Source organism: Canis lupus, chromosome 28 (genome assembly GCF_003254725.2).
Source record: "Canis lupus dingo isolate Sandy chromosome 28, ASM325472v2, whole genome shotgun sequence".
Lineage (NCBI taxonomy): Eukaryota > Metazoa > Chordata > Mammalia > Carnivora > Canidae > Canis > Canis lupus.
This window is the reverse complement of record NC_064270.1, coordinates 39,592,009-39,609,499: the sequence shown is the minus strand read 5'-3', so window position 1 is coordinate 39,609,499 and position 17,491 is coordinate 39,592,009. Positions and strand designations below refer to the sequence as shown.

At 57.9% G+C, this 17,491-nt stretch overlaps 1 protein-coding gene across 1 annotated transcript in view; it reads left to right on the top strand.

Moving 5' to 3' along the window:
• Positions 1 to 4,088, top strand: part of TCERG1L (transcription elongation regulator 1 like) — a 182,344-nt gene extending 178,256 nt beyond the window's left edge. The window contains exon 12 of the mRNA XM_025467669.3: positions 3,235 to 4,088. Coding sequence (XP_025323454.1) covers positions 3,235 to 3,391 — 157 coding nt within the window. The 3' untranslated portion in view covers positions 3,392 to 4,088. The remainder of the gene's footprint in view (positions 1 to 3,234) is intronic.
• Positions 4,089 to 17,491: the final 13,403 nt, after the last annotated feature.

The following is a 17,491-nucleotide window of genomic DNA, read 5'->3' as shown; positions in this document are numbered from 1 at the left end:
CCACCACCATCACCACCATCACCACCATCATCACCACCACCATCATCACCACCACCACCATCACCACCATCACCATCATCACCACCATCACCACCACCATCACCACCATCACCACCATCACCACCACCACTATAACTACCATCACCACCATCACCACCATCATCACCACCACCACCATCACCACCATCACCATCATCACCATCATCACCACCATCACCACCATCACCACCGTCACCACCATCACCACCACCACCATCACCACCATCACCACCACCACTATAACTACCATCACCACCATCACCACCATCACCACCACCACCACCACCACCACTGTCACCACCATCACCACCACCACCACCACCATCACCACTGTCACCATCACCACCATCACCACCGTCACCACCATCACCACCACCACTATAACTACCATCACCACCATCACCACCACCACCATCATCACCACCACCACCATCACCACCATCACCACCACCACCATCATCACCACCACCACCACCATCACCACCATCACCATCATCACCACCATCACCACCATCACCATCATCTTCACCACCACCACCATCACCATCATCACCATCACCACCATCACCACCACCACCATCATCACCACCACCACCACCATCACCATCATCACCACCATCACCACCATCACTATAACTACCATCACCATCATCACCACCATCACCACCATCACCACCATCATCACCACCATCACCACCATCACTACCATCACCGTCATCATCACTGTCACCAACATCATCATCAAGAACACTTAGGTAATGTCCCGGTCTGTCCATTGGTGAAATGTTGACAATAAGCCAACACATTTCCCCTCCTGTTATGAAGACAAAGGAGAAAATATTCAAAATGCACCGAGCGATTAGGAGAAAGATCACACACAAGGAAAATCAGTGACTCTTGTGCATATGTACTTTTATGATTATTAAACTATTTTTTTACATCACAATAGCTTATTCTGCAACAGTTTCAAGACTTTTTTCCAACTTCTTGAACTTTTCCTCCCACTGGTCCTTAGGCATCCTAGTAGAATGCGTGCAGTCCCAGTCTCTGCAGCTGGATGGCCAGGAGAGCTAAACGCAGGCCATCTGAGCATCCCTAGAAGCAGCCTCTCAGGGCTTGGCACCTCTGGCATTACAGTGGGCTCAGACCCTGTCACCACAGCTACAGGGACAGTCAGAGCCAGCACCCCGCCCAGCCCTGCTCTTGGGGCCTTGGGATGGGGCGAGGGGCCTCAGGGGACCTCCCCATGGGCTGCCAGTCAGGCTGCGGGATGTGCACCCTGAGCTCCCTCTGGCAGGCCACGTGGCTGCCTCCTTCACCTACAGGTGGGCTTTGTCCCCAGTGCCAGAGGAAGAATGGGCCTGCCGTGTGCCTGACTTGGGGCTCCCCGGGCCCACTGGACAGTTCACCAGGGCCAGCAAAAACCAGGCTGTCCCCTCGTGCATGGCTGTGGGGCCACAGGTTTGTCACTCTCTCTTTCTTTTCAGGGACACTTCTTTTCGGAAGTGCCCAGAGTAGGACTGTGTAGGCAGGACCTGTGCCCAGCACCTAACTGGAAAATGCTTAGGCTGCTATCCACACAAGTGAAGAAAGTAACAAGCCCCTGTGGTCCTCATCTTGGAAGGAAGGAAGGAAGGAAGGAAGGAAGGAAGGAAGGAAGGAAGGAAGGAAGGAAGAGGGAAGGAAGGAAGGCGGAGGGAAGGGAGGGAGGAAGGAAGGAGGAGGGAAGGGAGGGAGGGAGGGCGGAAGCAGGGCCTTAGCTCATCTGAGCTGCTTAAAGTACTGCAAACCAGGGGCCTTCAGCAACACACAATTAGTTCTCGCAGTTCCAGAGGCTGGAAGCCCAAGGTCAGGGCCCCGGTGGCGTGGGGTCTGGGGAGGCCCACCCAGGCTCCCAGGCGGCTGCCTTCCCCCCGTGTCCCCACATGGGACAGGGCAGGGGGGCGTCTCAGGTCCCTTGACAAGGGCACTAACCCCGTGTGGGAGCTCCACCCGCATCCCAAAGGCCCCACCTCCTGACCCGGAGCCTGGGGGTGAGGAGAGGCCAACCTGTGGTTCTGGGGGTCACAGGCCTTCTGTCGGCAGCAAGGAGGGCAGTGGGAAGAGGGGAGAGAGCACCGGAGAGAAGCGCTTTCCCCTGAGGAGCCTGTGAGTGGGGAGGACCCCGGAGCCTGACAGGGAGGGAGCGGCTGACGAGGAGGAGGGAGGCTGGCTGCGACGGGATGAGCCTGTCGTCCACGCTCTTGTCCCCTGTAGAACAGCAGGGAGATCATATCACAGAATTACAAGAATTTCCTGTCCATGACGGGAGGTGAAGTTCTCTGCAAAGAGAGCTGGGGGGTAAGGAAATACCCTGGACCGAGCCCCAGCCCCCTGATGCGGGCAGCCCAGGCCTGGAGCAGGGCAGCTTGGGGACCCCATGCTAGCCAAGGTGCCCTTTGTCCCTGCGAGGAACATCACCTTCTTGCCCTGTGAGCCGTCCCCCCCCCCACTCCGTGGGACTCCCTGGCCCCGCGGCCCCAGGTCTTCTACACGCGGCCCCTGGGCCCCACACTCGGGACCTTCTGTGAAACCAAGAGGGTGCTTCCAGCCTCGGGGGGTGGGGGTGGCCAAGGAGGGGGTGCCGTGGGGCCTTACCATGGCCGTGGCCGTGACGAGGGCTGTGAAGCGCCCCGGCCAAGGGCGAGTTGCCCCAAACAGGTCACAGCCACACCCAGGGAGGAGTAGGCTTCAGGCCCAGTGCAGCAAGGGAGGGCCTGCCGTGCAGAGGGCGGGGGGGGAGGGCCACCTCAGGGTGATGGGGGCTGAGGAGGCGGGCCCTGCTCACTCCCAGAGACCCTGCCATGTAGCAATAAGGTGCAGTGGGGTCAGGACCCCACCAGGCCCTGCGGAGACACCAGCATGGGAGCACATGCGGCAGGCTGGGAGGCCACCGTGACAGCCCTTTGTCCATCACCTGCCCCATGTCCTGCCCTGTCCCCCGACTTGCTCCAGGTCCTGCCCTGTTCCCCCGGCCTGTCGGGCTCCCGTTTCTGACCTGCCCCGTGCCCTCTCCTCCTCTCCCTGAGGCTGGACAGCAGCTGGGCCTGAGAGAAGGCCCATCCACACCCTGCGGGGATGCGAGCCCGCGGCATTCAGGAAGCCTATGACCCACTCCCAGGGCAGAGGGGGCTCAGAAAAGCTCTTGTCTTTCAGGACCACATTTAAGGAGTTTGCGGAGAAGTACGGCCGGGATCAGAGGTTTCGACTCGTTCAAAAAAAGAAGGACCAGGAGCACTTTTTCAACCAATTCATACTTATCCTTAAGAAACGGGACAAGGAAAACAGACTCAGGCTACGGAAAATGAGATGAGTGTGTAAGAAGTGCAATAAGACAGGTGCAGAGTGGAGGGGGCGCGGCGAGGGGTGCGGGCGTCCGCGTGGCCGCCGAGCGGGGGCTGCGTGCAGGTCTCAGAGGATTACTGTTTCATATTGAAGCTCTCTTTTGTACGACGTTCCGAGTTTGATGCATTTCTAATTGCCGTGGTAGGTCGCTCCCTTAATTGTTTTAATTATGCAAATTACTTGTAATATATACAAATTATAAATCCACTGCAGGTTTGTAACTAGACAGAAACATCTATAACCATCTCCAGGCGTTTTCATGAGTTGAGCCAATTATCTGAAACTTTTCTGAAAACCTTCGTGCGTTCCTTCGATTCTGAGCTCCTTACGCGAGTGTGCTAGGTCTCGGTCCCGTGTTCTGAGTAGTAGCAATAGGATATTCATCATCAATCATAGTGACAACTGTGAGCATCTCCACACGTGGACCCTGGACCCCCTGCAGGAGTCTGAGGGGATCGCCTGGTCCCCGAGGGGCGTCGGGCCCGGAGAGGGCAGCTGCACTGTCGGAGGTCCTTCTTAAAACGGAATTATTTTGTACAAAATCATCATATTAATATTTGCGTTATTTTTATTGTATGCCCAGAGTTTGCATGAGATTTTTCTCATCATCTTTGTATAAAAAGAATTTTAAATTTTTTTTAAATTAATAAATATTTTAAACCAGTGTGGTTTTGTGGGTAAGACTTCCGACGCGATCTTTGGTGGCATAGCTGTATTTCAACGAAGACGCTCTGTTTTGAAAGATTCATGCAGATGTTGGTATGAATACTCAGCATAAAGCCTGAGTAAGGACAAATAAAAATCTGGCTTTTCAACCTGGGTGGAACAATGTGGGGTGAAACCCCAGCTAATTTTTAATCGTGTTCTCTCAATTGTTGCATGTTTAGTGCGTGGCATAAACGCCTTTTCAGGCCCTGCACTCGTCCTGGTGCACAGACACCACCTCCTCACCCGCCCCATCCTCCATCAGCTCCAGGAAGACACTTTCTTTTTCTTTTTTTTTTTTTTTTCCTACAGTGAGCATTTTATTTTTATTTTTTTAATTTTTTTTATTGGAATTCCATTTGCCAAAATAGAGCATAACACCCAGTGCTCATCCTGCCAAGTGCCCCCCTCATTGCCCATCACCCAGTCACCCCAACCCCCCACCCACTTCCCCAACTACCCCTTGTTCGTTTCCCAGAGTTAGGGGTCGCTCATGGTTTGTCACCCTCACTGATATTTTCACTCATTTTTCTCTCCTTTCCCTTTATTCCCTTTCACTATTTTTTATATTCCCCAAATGAATGAGACCATATAATGAGGAAGACACTTTCTGCCACATGTATTAGGGCGTAATTGGGCAAGGCCGGGTTCTCTCTTCTTCGGGGCACCAATGTGTCTAGCTTAGCTTCTCTGCTGGTTCTGGGCTCAGACCCCATCGCCCAGGTCCAGGTGGGACTCCGTGGGGTTGAGCATCCAGGGCCTACGCAGGCGGCCAATGCCCGGAGGGTCCAGGCTGGAAGTACAAACAGACGCCTTGTCAGTTGGACAGAGAGAATTAGTGGAAAGAATCATTCAATTTACTGGGGCATTGGGGTCATGAGATTAGGGAGCCCAGATCCTCGGGAGAACCTGCGAGTAGCAGCGGAGCAGCCGTTACCCTGGGGGCTCAGAGAGGCACCTACAGAGGACGCCCACCCACCCACCAGTGCAGAGACGGGGAGCTTGCTGGAGAAGGCACGGCCAAGGCCCCAGGAGCGCTGGGGAAGGCTCTCGTGGCGGCCGCGCTGGATGCCCTCTGCGCAGCAGCACCGCAGAGCTGTCGGGCTGAGGGAGGGTGCTGGGGCTCCGCTCCGGGTGCCGGCAAAGACACGGAGCAGGGGGTTCTGGGGACTCTGGGATTTATCACAAAGGCAGCGCCCTTCCGGCCATCTGTGCTGTCCACTCGAGAGCCAGCTAACTTGTCACTTGCCCTGGCGGAGGCTGGCTGCCCGGCCACGAATGAGGAAGATCGCAGCCTGCGTTGCCAGCTGTGAGCTGTTACCAGGCCCACCCGGCGTGAACGTGGACACACACAGCAGCGTTTAGCGGACGACGGGGATGAAGGAGATAAGTCTGGGCCTGATCGATCCCCGAAGGCCGGCGTGGGCCCTTCCCTCGGCACCTGCTCCCCTGGCTGGTGCCTCTCCCTGCGGCCCGCCGGGCTCCTCATCCTCCATCAGCTGGAGAGGGAAGGCCAAAGGCGTAGGCCCGGAGTCACGGTCGCACGTCCTTGCATGCTGGCCTCATCCCCGCCCCTCGCCACGTCAGGGGGGCCCTGAGAGCAGATGAAGGGAGGTCCTTCGTGGGGCAGCGTTGAGTCTGTACCGAGGGACAGTTCTGTACACTTCCCTGGGAGAGGAATCTACACCGACATGTGGGCCGGGCTGGCCGCGGGTCGGGGGTTTAGAAGGCGCAAGATAGGGACACGGGCGATGAAGAGGTTGGGGGGCTGCGGGAGGCACGGGGCTGGGCTGGGAGTGTACACACGGCAAGCACCTCGTACGAAGCTCCGACAGCCGAGTCACAAGATGAGCAGCCCTGGGTACGTCAGCCCGCATCTCCCTCACCTCCTGGTTCTTGCTCAGTGTCCAACACAGACCCCTCTCCAGGGTTGAGTCCGTGAAATCCTCTCATTGCTAACGGGGAGCAAGTCCTCCTCACAAAAATGGGTGTCTCCGAGGCAGATTCCCCTTCCCTTCCCTTCCCTTCCCTTCCCTTCCCTTCCCTTCCCTTCCCTTCCCTTCCCTTCCCTTCCCTTCCCCTCCCTTCCCTTCCCTTCCCTTCCCCGCAGTCTCACAGAATGGTGTCTGCACCCCCAGCCTCCCATGACGTAGTGTCTTCTTGGCCAAGAAATTCATTTTAGGAGATAGTCATTGCAACAATAGGCTCATGGCCACCAAATTCACGGGCACTCCGCGAACCCTCCGTGAACCCTACCAGAGGCAGCTGGCTGATAAAGTGCCGAAGGCACAGTGCCATCCGCGGGACAAGGCCGTGGGAGGGTGGGTGGTGTCCTGTAGGGGGTCACCTGCTGGCCTCCAACCAGCCGCTGGCGTAGGTTGCTGTCCCCCTGGAATCATGGCGCATGACTCTGGTCCCCACAAAGGGGAGGTAGGGATGGCCCCTCTCATTCTTATACCCAGTAACCCTCATCCCTGCAACCCCAGGCCTAGGAGCTGGGATCCTGGCCGTTCGGAGGCCTCATGGCACTGAAACAACAGCCTCTGCTTGCTGGGACAGTGACCCAGTGACGGAAGGGAAGTAATGTCTCCGGTACCTCGTGGGGATAAGGAAGACAGGGTCCAGAACCCAGAGGGCTCCCCGGGGCACCGAGGGCCTGTGGGGAGAAGCCGGGGTCTGCGGTGCCGGGAGGGGTGAAGGGCCCGGGTCGCCCGGCGGAAGGTGTGATCACCGTCCGGGTCCCGTGACCTCCTCCGGAAGCAGAGGCCGGAGCGCCATGTGTTTACTCGGGGTTTCCGCGCCCTTCCTTGCACCTGTTATTTCACATGGTCAGAGACCGTGGTGGTCACGGGGTTTCGGGCGTGGGGCCGAATTTGTTAGCCTCTCACCCCATGAAAATGGGGGTGCTGCTCAGATTGCCTGCCACGCTGGGGCCACGAGCCTGTCTTCACCCGTGACTGAGGGCTCTGCAGGGTCCAGGGGCCGACGCCCTCCCGGACACCCCATTCCCTGCCCGGTGGCCCCAATGACCACACTCACTTCCTCTGGCTCAGCCCAGGTGAGTGCCGCGTGGCCCTGGGGGGTGGCCCCACCCGCGACCATGGCTTGCCCCGTCTTCCGCCCCGGCTCCCGCCGCTCCTGCAGGCCGGCTGGAGGCCCCGGCACGCTCTGTCCCGGGCACACGGCCCAGCGTGCTAACCCTCAACTCCGCTGTGCGCTCCCGATCCCCCCTCTGCCCCCCGGAAGCTCCGCTCAGTGATTCCAGCGCGGAGCCGTCTGCCGGCTGCCAGCGCGACTGAATCACCGCGTCATCTTCAGCAGACTCGACGGGTATCTTACCCGGAGCCCACAGCCACGCAGCATCGTCCAGCAACCGTATCAGCAGGGGGCGGAGGGGGCGGGGGAGCCGCACCTCTGTGCTGGAGGGACGTGGAGAACACTCACGATCTCCGTCCGTGGAAATACACAGGCCCCGGGAGCCTCTACGAAAACTTCTAGACGTTCACCCGAAGGTTTGGGAACTTCCGTCTTAGTTCATTTAACCGTGGTTTTGGCCCTAAGAGAATTAGATTATTATTATAGTCATAGACACATGGTCGGTCGACACCCGGTCACATCCGCGTCCGTCCAGCATCAGCCGGCTGAGGTCGGCGCAGGCCGGATCCGGAGACCCTGGGGGGGGGAAAGCAAGCGGCCGCTGGTCACACGTGTCTGCACTCGAGCAGCTCAGGGGCTGCACAGGGCACTCAGTGCTCAAAGCTCCGCGTGGGTTTAAGACATTCCAGAAACACGGTAGCCCAAGACGTCTTTGAAATGGTGGCTTTGCTTGATTTTTGCACATTCGCCTTTTCCTGCCTTCCAGGACGAGAAAGAGGCCGGGCGGGCACTCCAAGGGCAGCGAGCAGCGTGTCGCACCAAGCGGCCACGGCCCTGTGTTTAGAGAGGCTGCCCCTCTGTGCCTCGTCCGACCCTCTCCCTTCCACACAAAAGCGGTAGAACCCGCTGTTGGCACCACGCGTCGACAGCTGCCGGGGTCGGAGAGAGCTCCACATAGCTCACGTTCGCGGCCACTAAATTTTGGCTAAATCACAGGACCAGGGTCATAATGGGAAGATATAAAAGAGGGCCACAAAGCACTCAGGATTTGGGGGGTTTATTTAGGATATAAAAGAGATCTTTATCATGGTCGTACACGTAATAAATATTTCTTGTCACAGGCATTATCGCTTTGCAACTTATGCCATATTTCAGGAATGGAAATGGCCCATAAAGGCCCCAACGATTCCGCTAGGAATGCATCAACGTCGCGCCGGGACTTGGAAGCGGGTCCAGCTCGCTCTGCCCCGCGGGTGGCCTCAGCCCCGGCCGCCGGCAGCTAATTGCGCCGATTCCTTAAACTCACGCCTCCTCGGCGTATATATGTCGTCCGGTGAGGGGACGACAAGGGGATGCTGAAGTCTGGTGGCCGAGGGTGCGGCCGTGAGGTCAGGTGAGCGCGGCCCGGGCTGCTGGCGCCGGACTCCCTCGTCCAGGCGGGTCCCCGGCCTCCGGAGCGCCCCTCCTCTCCGCCAGCGGACGGCAGAACAAGCGGGCGCCGCGCGGCCAAGTGAAGAGAGGCACCGAGGACCTACTAGGTTATGTCCCGGGGGAGGGAACAGGGCAGAGGCCACCCCGCAGGAGCTCAGGTGGACAGACCCCGGGCAGCAGGGGGGACGCTAACCCTGCCCACCTCACGCATCGAATTCTGGGGCTGGAATGAAGCTCGAGGCAATGATGCAGCCCAGAAGTCTGCTCAGGGGACCCTTGCTGGGCATTTCACGTCAAGCCCCGGCCCTAATCCTTACATGGACCCACTGGAGACCCACGAATTGCCCCCATCTTCTCAGATGAAGAAACTGAGTCACAGAGAGCCCGCGAGCCCTTGGTCTGGGACAGGAGGCCTGCAGGCAGCCTCGGGGCCTCGGCGTCTGGCCGCTGCTCAACGGGACGCCCAGAGCCAGGATGGCAGGTGACATCACCAGGGGCGCTGAGCTAAGTGCTCCACTTGCACTCCAGTGTCCTCCAGCACCCACATGACCCTCGGGGCACCCTGTCCTGTTGCCTTTGGAGGCTCAGGCAGGAGAAGTCAGCTGCTCAGGGCTGCAGATCTAGCACACGCATGACCTCGGTTTCCCTCCAGGGCGGACAGATGGTCAGCATTGCTTAAACAGAGCCTGTGGGGTCAGAGTCTGGTGCTCAGCCCGCGAGCGTGGGCCTAGCCGTTGAACTTCCCAGCAGCTCACTGCTGCAAAACAGCAGCTCCCGTCCGTGGGACCGTGCAGGGCAAGGGGAGCCGCGCGTGAACGGCTGGCACAGAACGGCCTCGGTCCAGGCCACCTGCACGCAGGAGAGCGTTCCTTCGCTCCTGATGCCCTTGTCACTGGGAAAGGACCCTTGGGTTCGGGCTGCCCTGTGGCGTGGCCGGTGCCCTGGGCCCCTGGACACGGAGGGTGGAGATGGGGAGGCAGGGAGATGCCAGGGACAGGGGAGGGCCAGTCCCCCCAGCCAGCTCAAGCTGGGAGGAGCCCAGCTTTGCACCATGATTGCTGCAGTTAATTGCCCCTGCAGAGATATTATTATAATCCCATTTTCCTATTATTCAGGCTGAGATAGGATAGAGAATATATAACCTGATTATGCACCATATAATGTATTAAGCCAGGAAGGTCTTAAAATTAAAACATTTAAAAAGAACTATCTGGGGAGGTAGTTAAAATCCATTTAAATCCTTATCAAATAATGAAAATATCTTCAGGAAAAAAAAAAAATCATCCTCTTAGCTATGTGTTCCCTTCCAACACCATTGTGTTTTTAGCTTAAGTCTAAAGACAAATTTACATGAAAATATTTAGGATTTAAAAGTCCCTTTCGGCCACAGGCTGAGAAAGCAGGCTGGCTACAGGGCGGGCTCCTTAAAGGTCTGGAATCACGGGGCTGGCCTGCCCCCCACCCTGCACCCCAGCACACAGGCCAGCAGCACCCGCCGTCCTGGGAGGGCCCCGCCTGCCGGGCCTCCGAGTCCCCACCCAGCTGTGGGTGAGGGTTTGGACTCCATCACATCTAAGCCTCCTGCTCTGAATTTCACAATTCTCGGCCATGGTCAAAGCCAGCGATGTGGGGCGCACTGTGCCAAGCGCTGAGCTGGACCTGCTGTCCTGGGGTCCCCACAGAGCAGGGGCTGCCCGCACGGGAGCGCGCGCACCTAGCCGCGACCTGCTGGCTCAGCGTGTGGGCTCTATCCTCCACCTTCTCCACGCCCTGCGCCCGCTTGGTGTTCAGGTCGGAGGCTTGGAGGGGGACACAAGGCCCGTGTGGGGGATCTGCTCGTCCCACCGGCCGCCTTCCCTCCCCCGCTGCCCAGACTCCGCAGCCGTGGGGTCAGCCTCCGGTAATCAACCCTCCCATCTGTCACTCCCAGAGGCCCTGCTGCTTGCGTTGGCTGAGCCTGACTCACACGTGTCCCCAGTGTGGGCCTCCCCCGTGTCACCGAGGGCGGCAGAAAGCTCAGCGCTGGCTATGGGGTCAGCCAGCCAGGACGGGCCAGCTAGGGTGCCAACCCGCGTCCCTCCCAGCCACATAGCCCGGGCCCCATCCTGAGCTCCTCGAGGCCCAGGAGGGGGTGTGCAGAGGGGGACCCCCTGCCTGCCACACGTCTGCCCACGCGTGGCCCTAAAGCTCAGATCTCTGGATGGAGGCCTAGCTCCGGCCTCCCTCAGAGGCCCCCTCACTGTCCCTTCCTCTGGTTTTGTTTTGATTTGATTTAGTCCCTACCCTGGTCTGCAGAAGAGGCCCAGCGAGGCAGGGTGACCGTCCTAGGCAGGACTGGGACACAGCCTGGGCCCAACGGCACCTGGAGCACCACCGGTGGCCCATCCCCAGGTCCTCGTGCTGTGCCGAGCGTCCGCGTGGACCTGAGCAGCACCGCTGGGGGAGCACATGAGGCCCCCACCCTGACACAGTCCCGGGGCTCGACGACGCCCTGGTGCCAGTTTCGTGAATCACCTTCCCAGCCATCCTGGCACCAAACAGCGGCGAGGGGACAACAAGGGGATGTGAGCGGGGCGGCCAGCCCTGACTGATGGGGCCACCCGGAGACCGTGTTTGCCTGCAGGCTCTGCCCACCTCAGGGTGGGGGGGGGCTTCACTCAGACCCGATGGAGGATGCAAGGGGCCCTTTATCCTTTGCTGCTCCAAACAATGCTCAGTGTGCTCAGGTGGGGAGCTGGGAAGCTGGCTCACGCCCAATCGGGGCCTGCACAAGGACATCTCCAAACACACGGAAGGGTGGGCAGAGAACAATGACCCCTAGATGCCCAAGCCTCTACTAGGAGCCACCAGACTCTAAAGCTGGGTCCCCTTGGGTACCCCCTTTCCCGTGCAGTCCCCGACCCCAAACCCCTCACCCGTTGGGCTCTAGGGTCAGTGCTAACAGAGGAGGCCCCCTGAGCTCATGTGAGACACCACAGTCACACTTCGGGGCCTGACCCGGGTCGTGGAACCGGTTCCCCGGGTGTCTCCTGGAGCCTCAGCCTGGAGAACCTGCTCCCAGGGGGCCGCGCACAAAGGGGGAGGGTCGCCCTGCCTCGCCTGGCTGCACTGGCTGCGAGCAGCTGCAGGACCTGGGAGCTCCCCTGGGGGCTGGTGCCGTGTCCTAGGTGCTGGGGCCCAGGCTCCACCTTTACTCAGAGACGTCACGGTGCAAACCAGCTTCCAGGCAGCCGTGTGCGTGGTAGCTGGCCCAGCCCGCATCGCTCCAAGCTGGCGTCCTCCACAGCTCAGCAGAAACCCACCAGGCTCCGCAGGCCAGGTCCCGCAAGCACTGGCTGGCTCCCCTGCCCTCTGTGCCGATCCTATTGGCGTGTGTTCTTCGGGCGGCCCTTGTGCGGTGGACACTGGTTCTCACCGATGCCTGGTGTGGGGCCACTACCTGGTACCCCAGGAGGTTGAGACTCAGCAGGTACAGACGCTGCCCACCCACGTGAGCCACGGGGTCCTGCGCCATGCCGGCCTGGCCCGTGCCGCTCAAGGTCAGCCAGACTTTCTGTTGTTCTGATTTTATTTTATTTTATTTTATTTTATTTTATTTTATTTTATTTTATTTTATTTTATTATTTTTTAAAGGTTTTTCTTATTTATCCATGAGAGAGGCAGAGACACAGGCAGAGGGAGAAGCAGGCCCCATGCGGGGAGCCCGATGTGGGACTCGATCCCAGGACCCCAGGATCACACCCTGGGCTGAAGGCAGACGCTCAACCGCTGAGCCACCTGGGCTGCCCACGTTCTCCTGATTTTAGAATCAGCTACACAAAGTATACATTTGTGATGAAAATCCAATAATGAAATCAGGACAAAATTCTCATCTTCAGAAACGCTTCTTGATAGTCCAGGCAGTCGTTGTACACGGGATCGATCCATTGAAAGACTTTTTTCTTCTGTGAGGGAACTGCACTGAGGGCGCGCTCGGTCAGCCCACAGCCGGGAGTGTAGCCCCAAGTCCCGGGCCCCAGAGCTCGCGTCTCCGGGTGGGTTGCGGGGTAGGTCCGTGCAGCCAGGGTTTGCGGAGCCCGGACGTGGCACGGCCCTTCAGAGCCCACGGGGCTGCCCGCGCGCCTCGACACCTGGACGTGAGCGGGGGTCGCCTCCCCAGGGTCGCCCGGGGCCGGCGTGTGCCAGCGCCGCGGTCGGGGCTGTGCCTGCCTGTGGTCGGGGCTGGGGGACGGCTCCCAGCCCGGCGGCCATGAGGAGCTGCGGGATCTGCGGTGACGCCAGCACACGCTCTCCCTGTGACCTGGGTCCCTCGTCAGAAGTGCTCAGAGACGCCTCCCCCTGTGGACAGTGTGGAATTCTGGAGGAAGGAGCTGGAAATGCCTTGGGAGCCGAGCAAAGCCAGAGGGGGTGGTCTGAAGGCCTGGCCTCTGAGGCTGCTGCAGCCCCCCCTCACCCCGGAGCCTGTGGGGGACCAGCCTGTTCCAGGGGAATCTTTGTCTCTGGGCTCCCTCCTCCCTTGACAGCCCGGGTGCCAGTCCTCGGAGGCCACAGGGCTCCCTTTTGTCTTACAAGGACGCCTTCCCCTTCTGAGGCCCCGCCAGGGCACCTGCTCCCCGGAACGTCTCCCCTGGAGCATCTCCTATCAGGTCAGGGCCACAGCTGTCCTTGGTGACCTTGGCTCTGGGGCGCTGCTCATGCCTCGTGGCCATGAGCCCCATCCCACCATCTTATTCTGCTTTTCTCAATTACCTGGACGGCATTGAGTGAGTGTGATGCGCACAAGTGGGCAGCCGTGGACGCTGGGCCGGGTGCACTCGGGATGGAGGCAGGAGGAGCTGAGCGCTGGCCATCACCACACGGGGACCACGGTCCCACCAGAACCCAGGACCTGAGTCAAAGCTCTTTGAGCTCTCACGATCTGAAAGCATGGAGGCCGGAGGGATCCCCACACAGTCTGAGCTCCACAGGCTGGACATGCACCTCGAAATGGAAAATCCCCCGGAGCAAGGACTCACGTGTGTGTGCGCAAGTACATGTGTGCATGGGCGCGGAGGAACACGAGTGCCGCAGGGTGGACGATCCATCCAGGACGGGGCCACAGGGCGGGCGGTGGGCAGCAGCGTGGCCGGGCCTGGGCCTGAGCTCATGCACCGAGAGACCCCGTGCGCCCTGCTTCTACACACCTACACGCGCTGGAAAATGCAAGTGTGAGATCATTTTGGACACAGAAATTATTAAATGCATAAAAGTCCTCTTGAAATATTAATTTTATTTTGCTATAAAATTTTTGTAATGAGCACATAAACAGGGAACATGGTGTAGCTGTTGTATAAATGGGATCACGAGCGTGGAGATCCGCGCTGAACAATATTACAGGCATATTTTCTCCGAGGGACGTGGCTGAGGAGGCGAGTGTTTTTGAACAACCTCCTTCTGGGCGCGGAGGACGGCCGGCAGCCAGGGGCGGAGGGGCGGCGGGCGGCGGCGGCGGGAGCGGAGCCCGGGACGCTTCCAGGCCCGACCCCGCGGGCCCGAGCCCCCTGCTTCCGGGCGGGGTCCTCCCTTTCCCACCAGGACCAGCTCTGACTCACCTGTCACGTCAGGAACTGGAGACAGGGGACAACTGGCGTCCGTGTGACCATTCCTTGTTACCCGGTTTCTGCGCTGAGAACAGTAAAGCTACAAAACAGGAGGAATTTGTGAGACGAAGACCGACACGCGTGCACATCAGAGCCGCACGTCTTCAACGACGTCGTGCCCGTGCTCCCTCCACAGGCACGTGTGCATCACACACACGAACACACGGCTACAAGCACGCGTCCTGTCCTACGTCATTTGAAGGTGACCTTGAGACCCCACGACGTTTTAGCGCTCAATAATCCCGCGGGGCTCCCTGCCGAGCCGAGGCCCCGCCGTCTGCCCCGATGCCCGTCCCTGACCAGCCGCCAGCGGATCGTCCACACTCTAGGTTTGCTTATTTTCCAAAATACGTTCCATGTGACTTTTTCTGTCCCAGGATACAACCACGTCTTACTCTCTAGATTTGGCAGCCAGGCCCCCTGGACACGGAAAACCCCAGCCCTCCCCCGGCCCGCTCCGGCTGTTTCTCGTGGCCGCGGGTCCGTGGAAGGCGGGCGCGTGGCCTCCCAGCCGGTCACCGCTGCTCCCGCATGTCTGCCCAGAGGCGTCACGCTTCCCGCCACCCCGTCCTCGCGGGACCTGCTGTCGCTCCCCCCCCCCCACCCCACGCGGTGCTGGTCCTGCAGCAGCGCCCCCCGTTGGCCGCGTGCTCGGGGTCGGGGTGGGGGAGGTGCTCGTCCCCGCAGACGCCTGGTCCCTGACGCCCGGTCTCCAGCGCTGCTGACCCTTCACAGCGTGGACAGGCGGCCACGACCCGAGGGCGCACTCGAGCATCGGTACATAATCGGTCCCTTTCTGCCTCTTTTCTCTGAAGCGGTCATTTGTAACGCTGTGTCCGTGTGTTGGAGCCCGTTGTCACCAGAACGCCTTGTGATGCTCAGATGGGCCCGAGCTGACCGGGCGAGGCTCCCGAGGGGGCATCTGGGTCCTCGGGCCATGTGCTCATCATTTTGGGGGAACCGTGTGATGTCCCGCTTCACTCAGGGCTCTGCGGGGCTGGGAGTCAGGGGCCCGGGTCCTTTTATGTGCGGATAGAAGAGATCGTTCCTATGTACACGCGATCACATTAGCTACGTACAGAACCATGTATTCTTAGTTCAAAGACATATCTTTAGGGGCGCCTGGGGGGCTCAGCAGTTGAGCATCTGCCTTGGGCTCAGAGCGTGACCCCAGGGTCCTGGGATCGAGTCCCGCGTCGGGCTCCCAGCATGGAGCCTGCTTCTCCCTCTGCCTGTGTCTCTGCCTCTCTGTGTGTGTGTCTCTTGTGAATAAATAAATGAAATCTTTAAAAAAAATAAAATAAAATTGCTTTTAAAATAAATAAATAAATAAATTAATTAATTAATAAAAATCCATCTTTAAAATCATGGCTCCCACCGATCCCTGCGGTTCAAGGACAGCATCGCCGATTCATCCCAGGCCTCCACCATCGGCGCGTCATCTCCCTTCTGCCCATGAGCGCCCTCGTCCCCAGGTCGTCACACAATGCCCCATGCACCAGGTAACACCAGACACCACATCGCTGACCCTCCAACAATAAACCTAATTAAAATCCAAAACTTTGTTGCCGCTGTTCCCAGATGGTGTCCTGCTAAGGGCGGATGGAGAATATAATTTAATGGGGATTTGTGTTAATTTCTTGTCTGGCTTTTGTCATGAATTTGATAAACACGGGGGTCCACGTAGTTCTGTCTGAATTCAATTTAACGGCTTGCTTTTTTCCTCTCATTCTTCTCTTTTTTCTTTTTTCTTTTTTTTTTTTTAGGTGGAGCCCAACACAGAACTCGAACTCACTACCCATGAGCCCATGACCAGAGCTGAGGTCAAGAGCCAGTTGCTCAACTAACTGAGCCACCTTTGCACCCCTCCTCTCACTCATTCTTAATTATCTTTTTTTTTTTTTTTTTGCACGTGTAAGATATCTACATAGTTCAGAATTAAAACTGTAACACGGGCCACTCGGAGCAGGCCCCCGGGTCCTCTCCCACCCGGTTTCCTCACACTCCGCACACAGGACGCTTCCTGCAGCTCTACCTGTAGAAGCAAACCAATTGCCTACCGTGCACACTCTTTTGCACTTTGTTTTTCTCACCACGACTAACGCAAGTCACGTCCGGTGTGGGTGGAGGGTCCCCGTCACTGTCGGTGGCCCTGGTCCCTGCACCCGCATGGCCCTCCTCTCCGGGTGACCTCCCACTTGCGACCCTCGTGCAGGTGCCACTTGCGCGCAAGGACGCTGGTCTCTGAGGGAAGTTCCTACAGGTGTGTCCCTCCATCCCCCAGGGAGGCCCACTCTGTGCTCCAGCCCCGGGGTGGGGGGTGGGAGCTGGGCGTCTGCAGTTGGAGGGTCGCTCCGAGGGGTGACGAATGCGGCCGACGAACGGTTTCACTGTTATTCTCCATTACGAGCAAAGTTGCAAATATTTTCTCGCAGTTTGCTGTTTTTCTTGAATGCATTTTGTAGGGATTTTATACAATGAAAAAAACCCCCAGGGCCTTATCAGTGCCTTTATGTTTTATTGCCTCTAAATTTTGAGTTGCTACGTCGAAAAGCTTCTCTCCTCTCCGGGTCAAAAAGGAGCTCACCCCGGCTTCCTCCTCACACCCCGTTTGTCCCTACCTCCGATCGTCCCGGAGGGACCGGCCAGTTTCCCACGAGGCTCTCTGCTCCCCTGTGGCCCGAGAAACAGCTGTAATTTCCCCAAGGATTTAATACATGCTGGGGTTCCTCATGTAATTGGGTTTATTTACGGATTTCTATTTTCTTCTATTGGTCTGTTGATTAATGTCCCCAAATTACGCGGTTTTAATCACAGGGGCTTTATCATATCTTTAATACCTAATAAGTCTCCCTTTTGATTTTTTGTTTTCTTAGATCTTTTGCATTTGGTTTCATATGAAGTTTAGTATCTATTCATTTGGTTTCAGAAAAAAAATAAAAAGACCTAATTCACATTTTTATTGGTATGCCAGAAAGTTACATGTTCACCTGAGGAAATAGATGTCTTTATGATTTTAAATAGTCCTTCCCAAGAGCAGGGGTGCCTGTGTGTGTAGGCAGGTGTAATTTTATTATTTTTTAAGATTTTATTTATTTATTCATGAGAGACACACAGAGAGGCAGAGACACAGGCAGAGGGAGAAGCAGGCTCCCTGTGGGGACCCGATGCAAGATTCGATCCCAGGACCCCGGGGT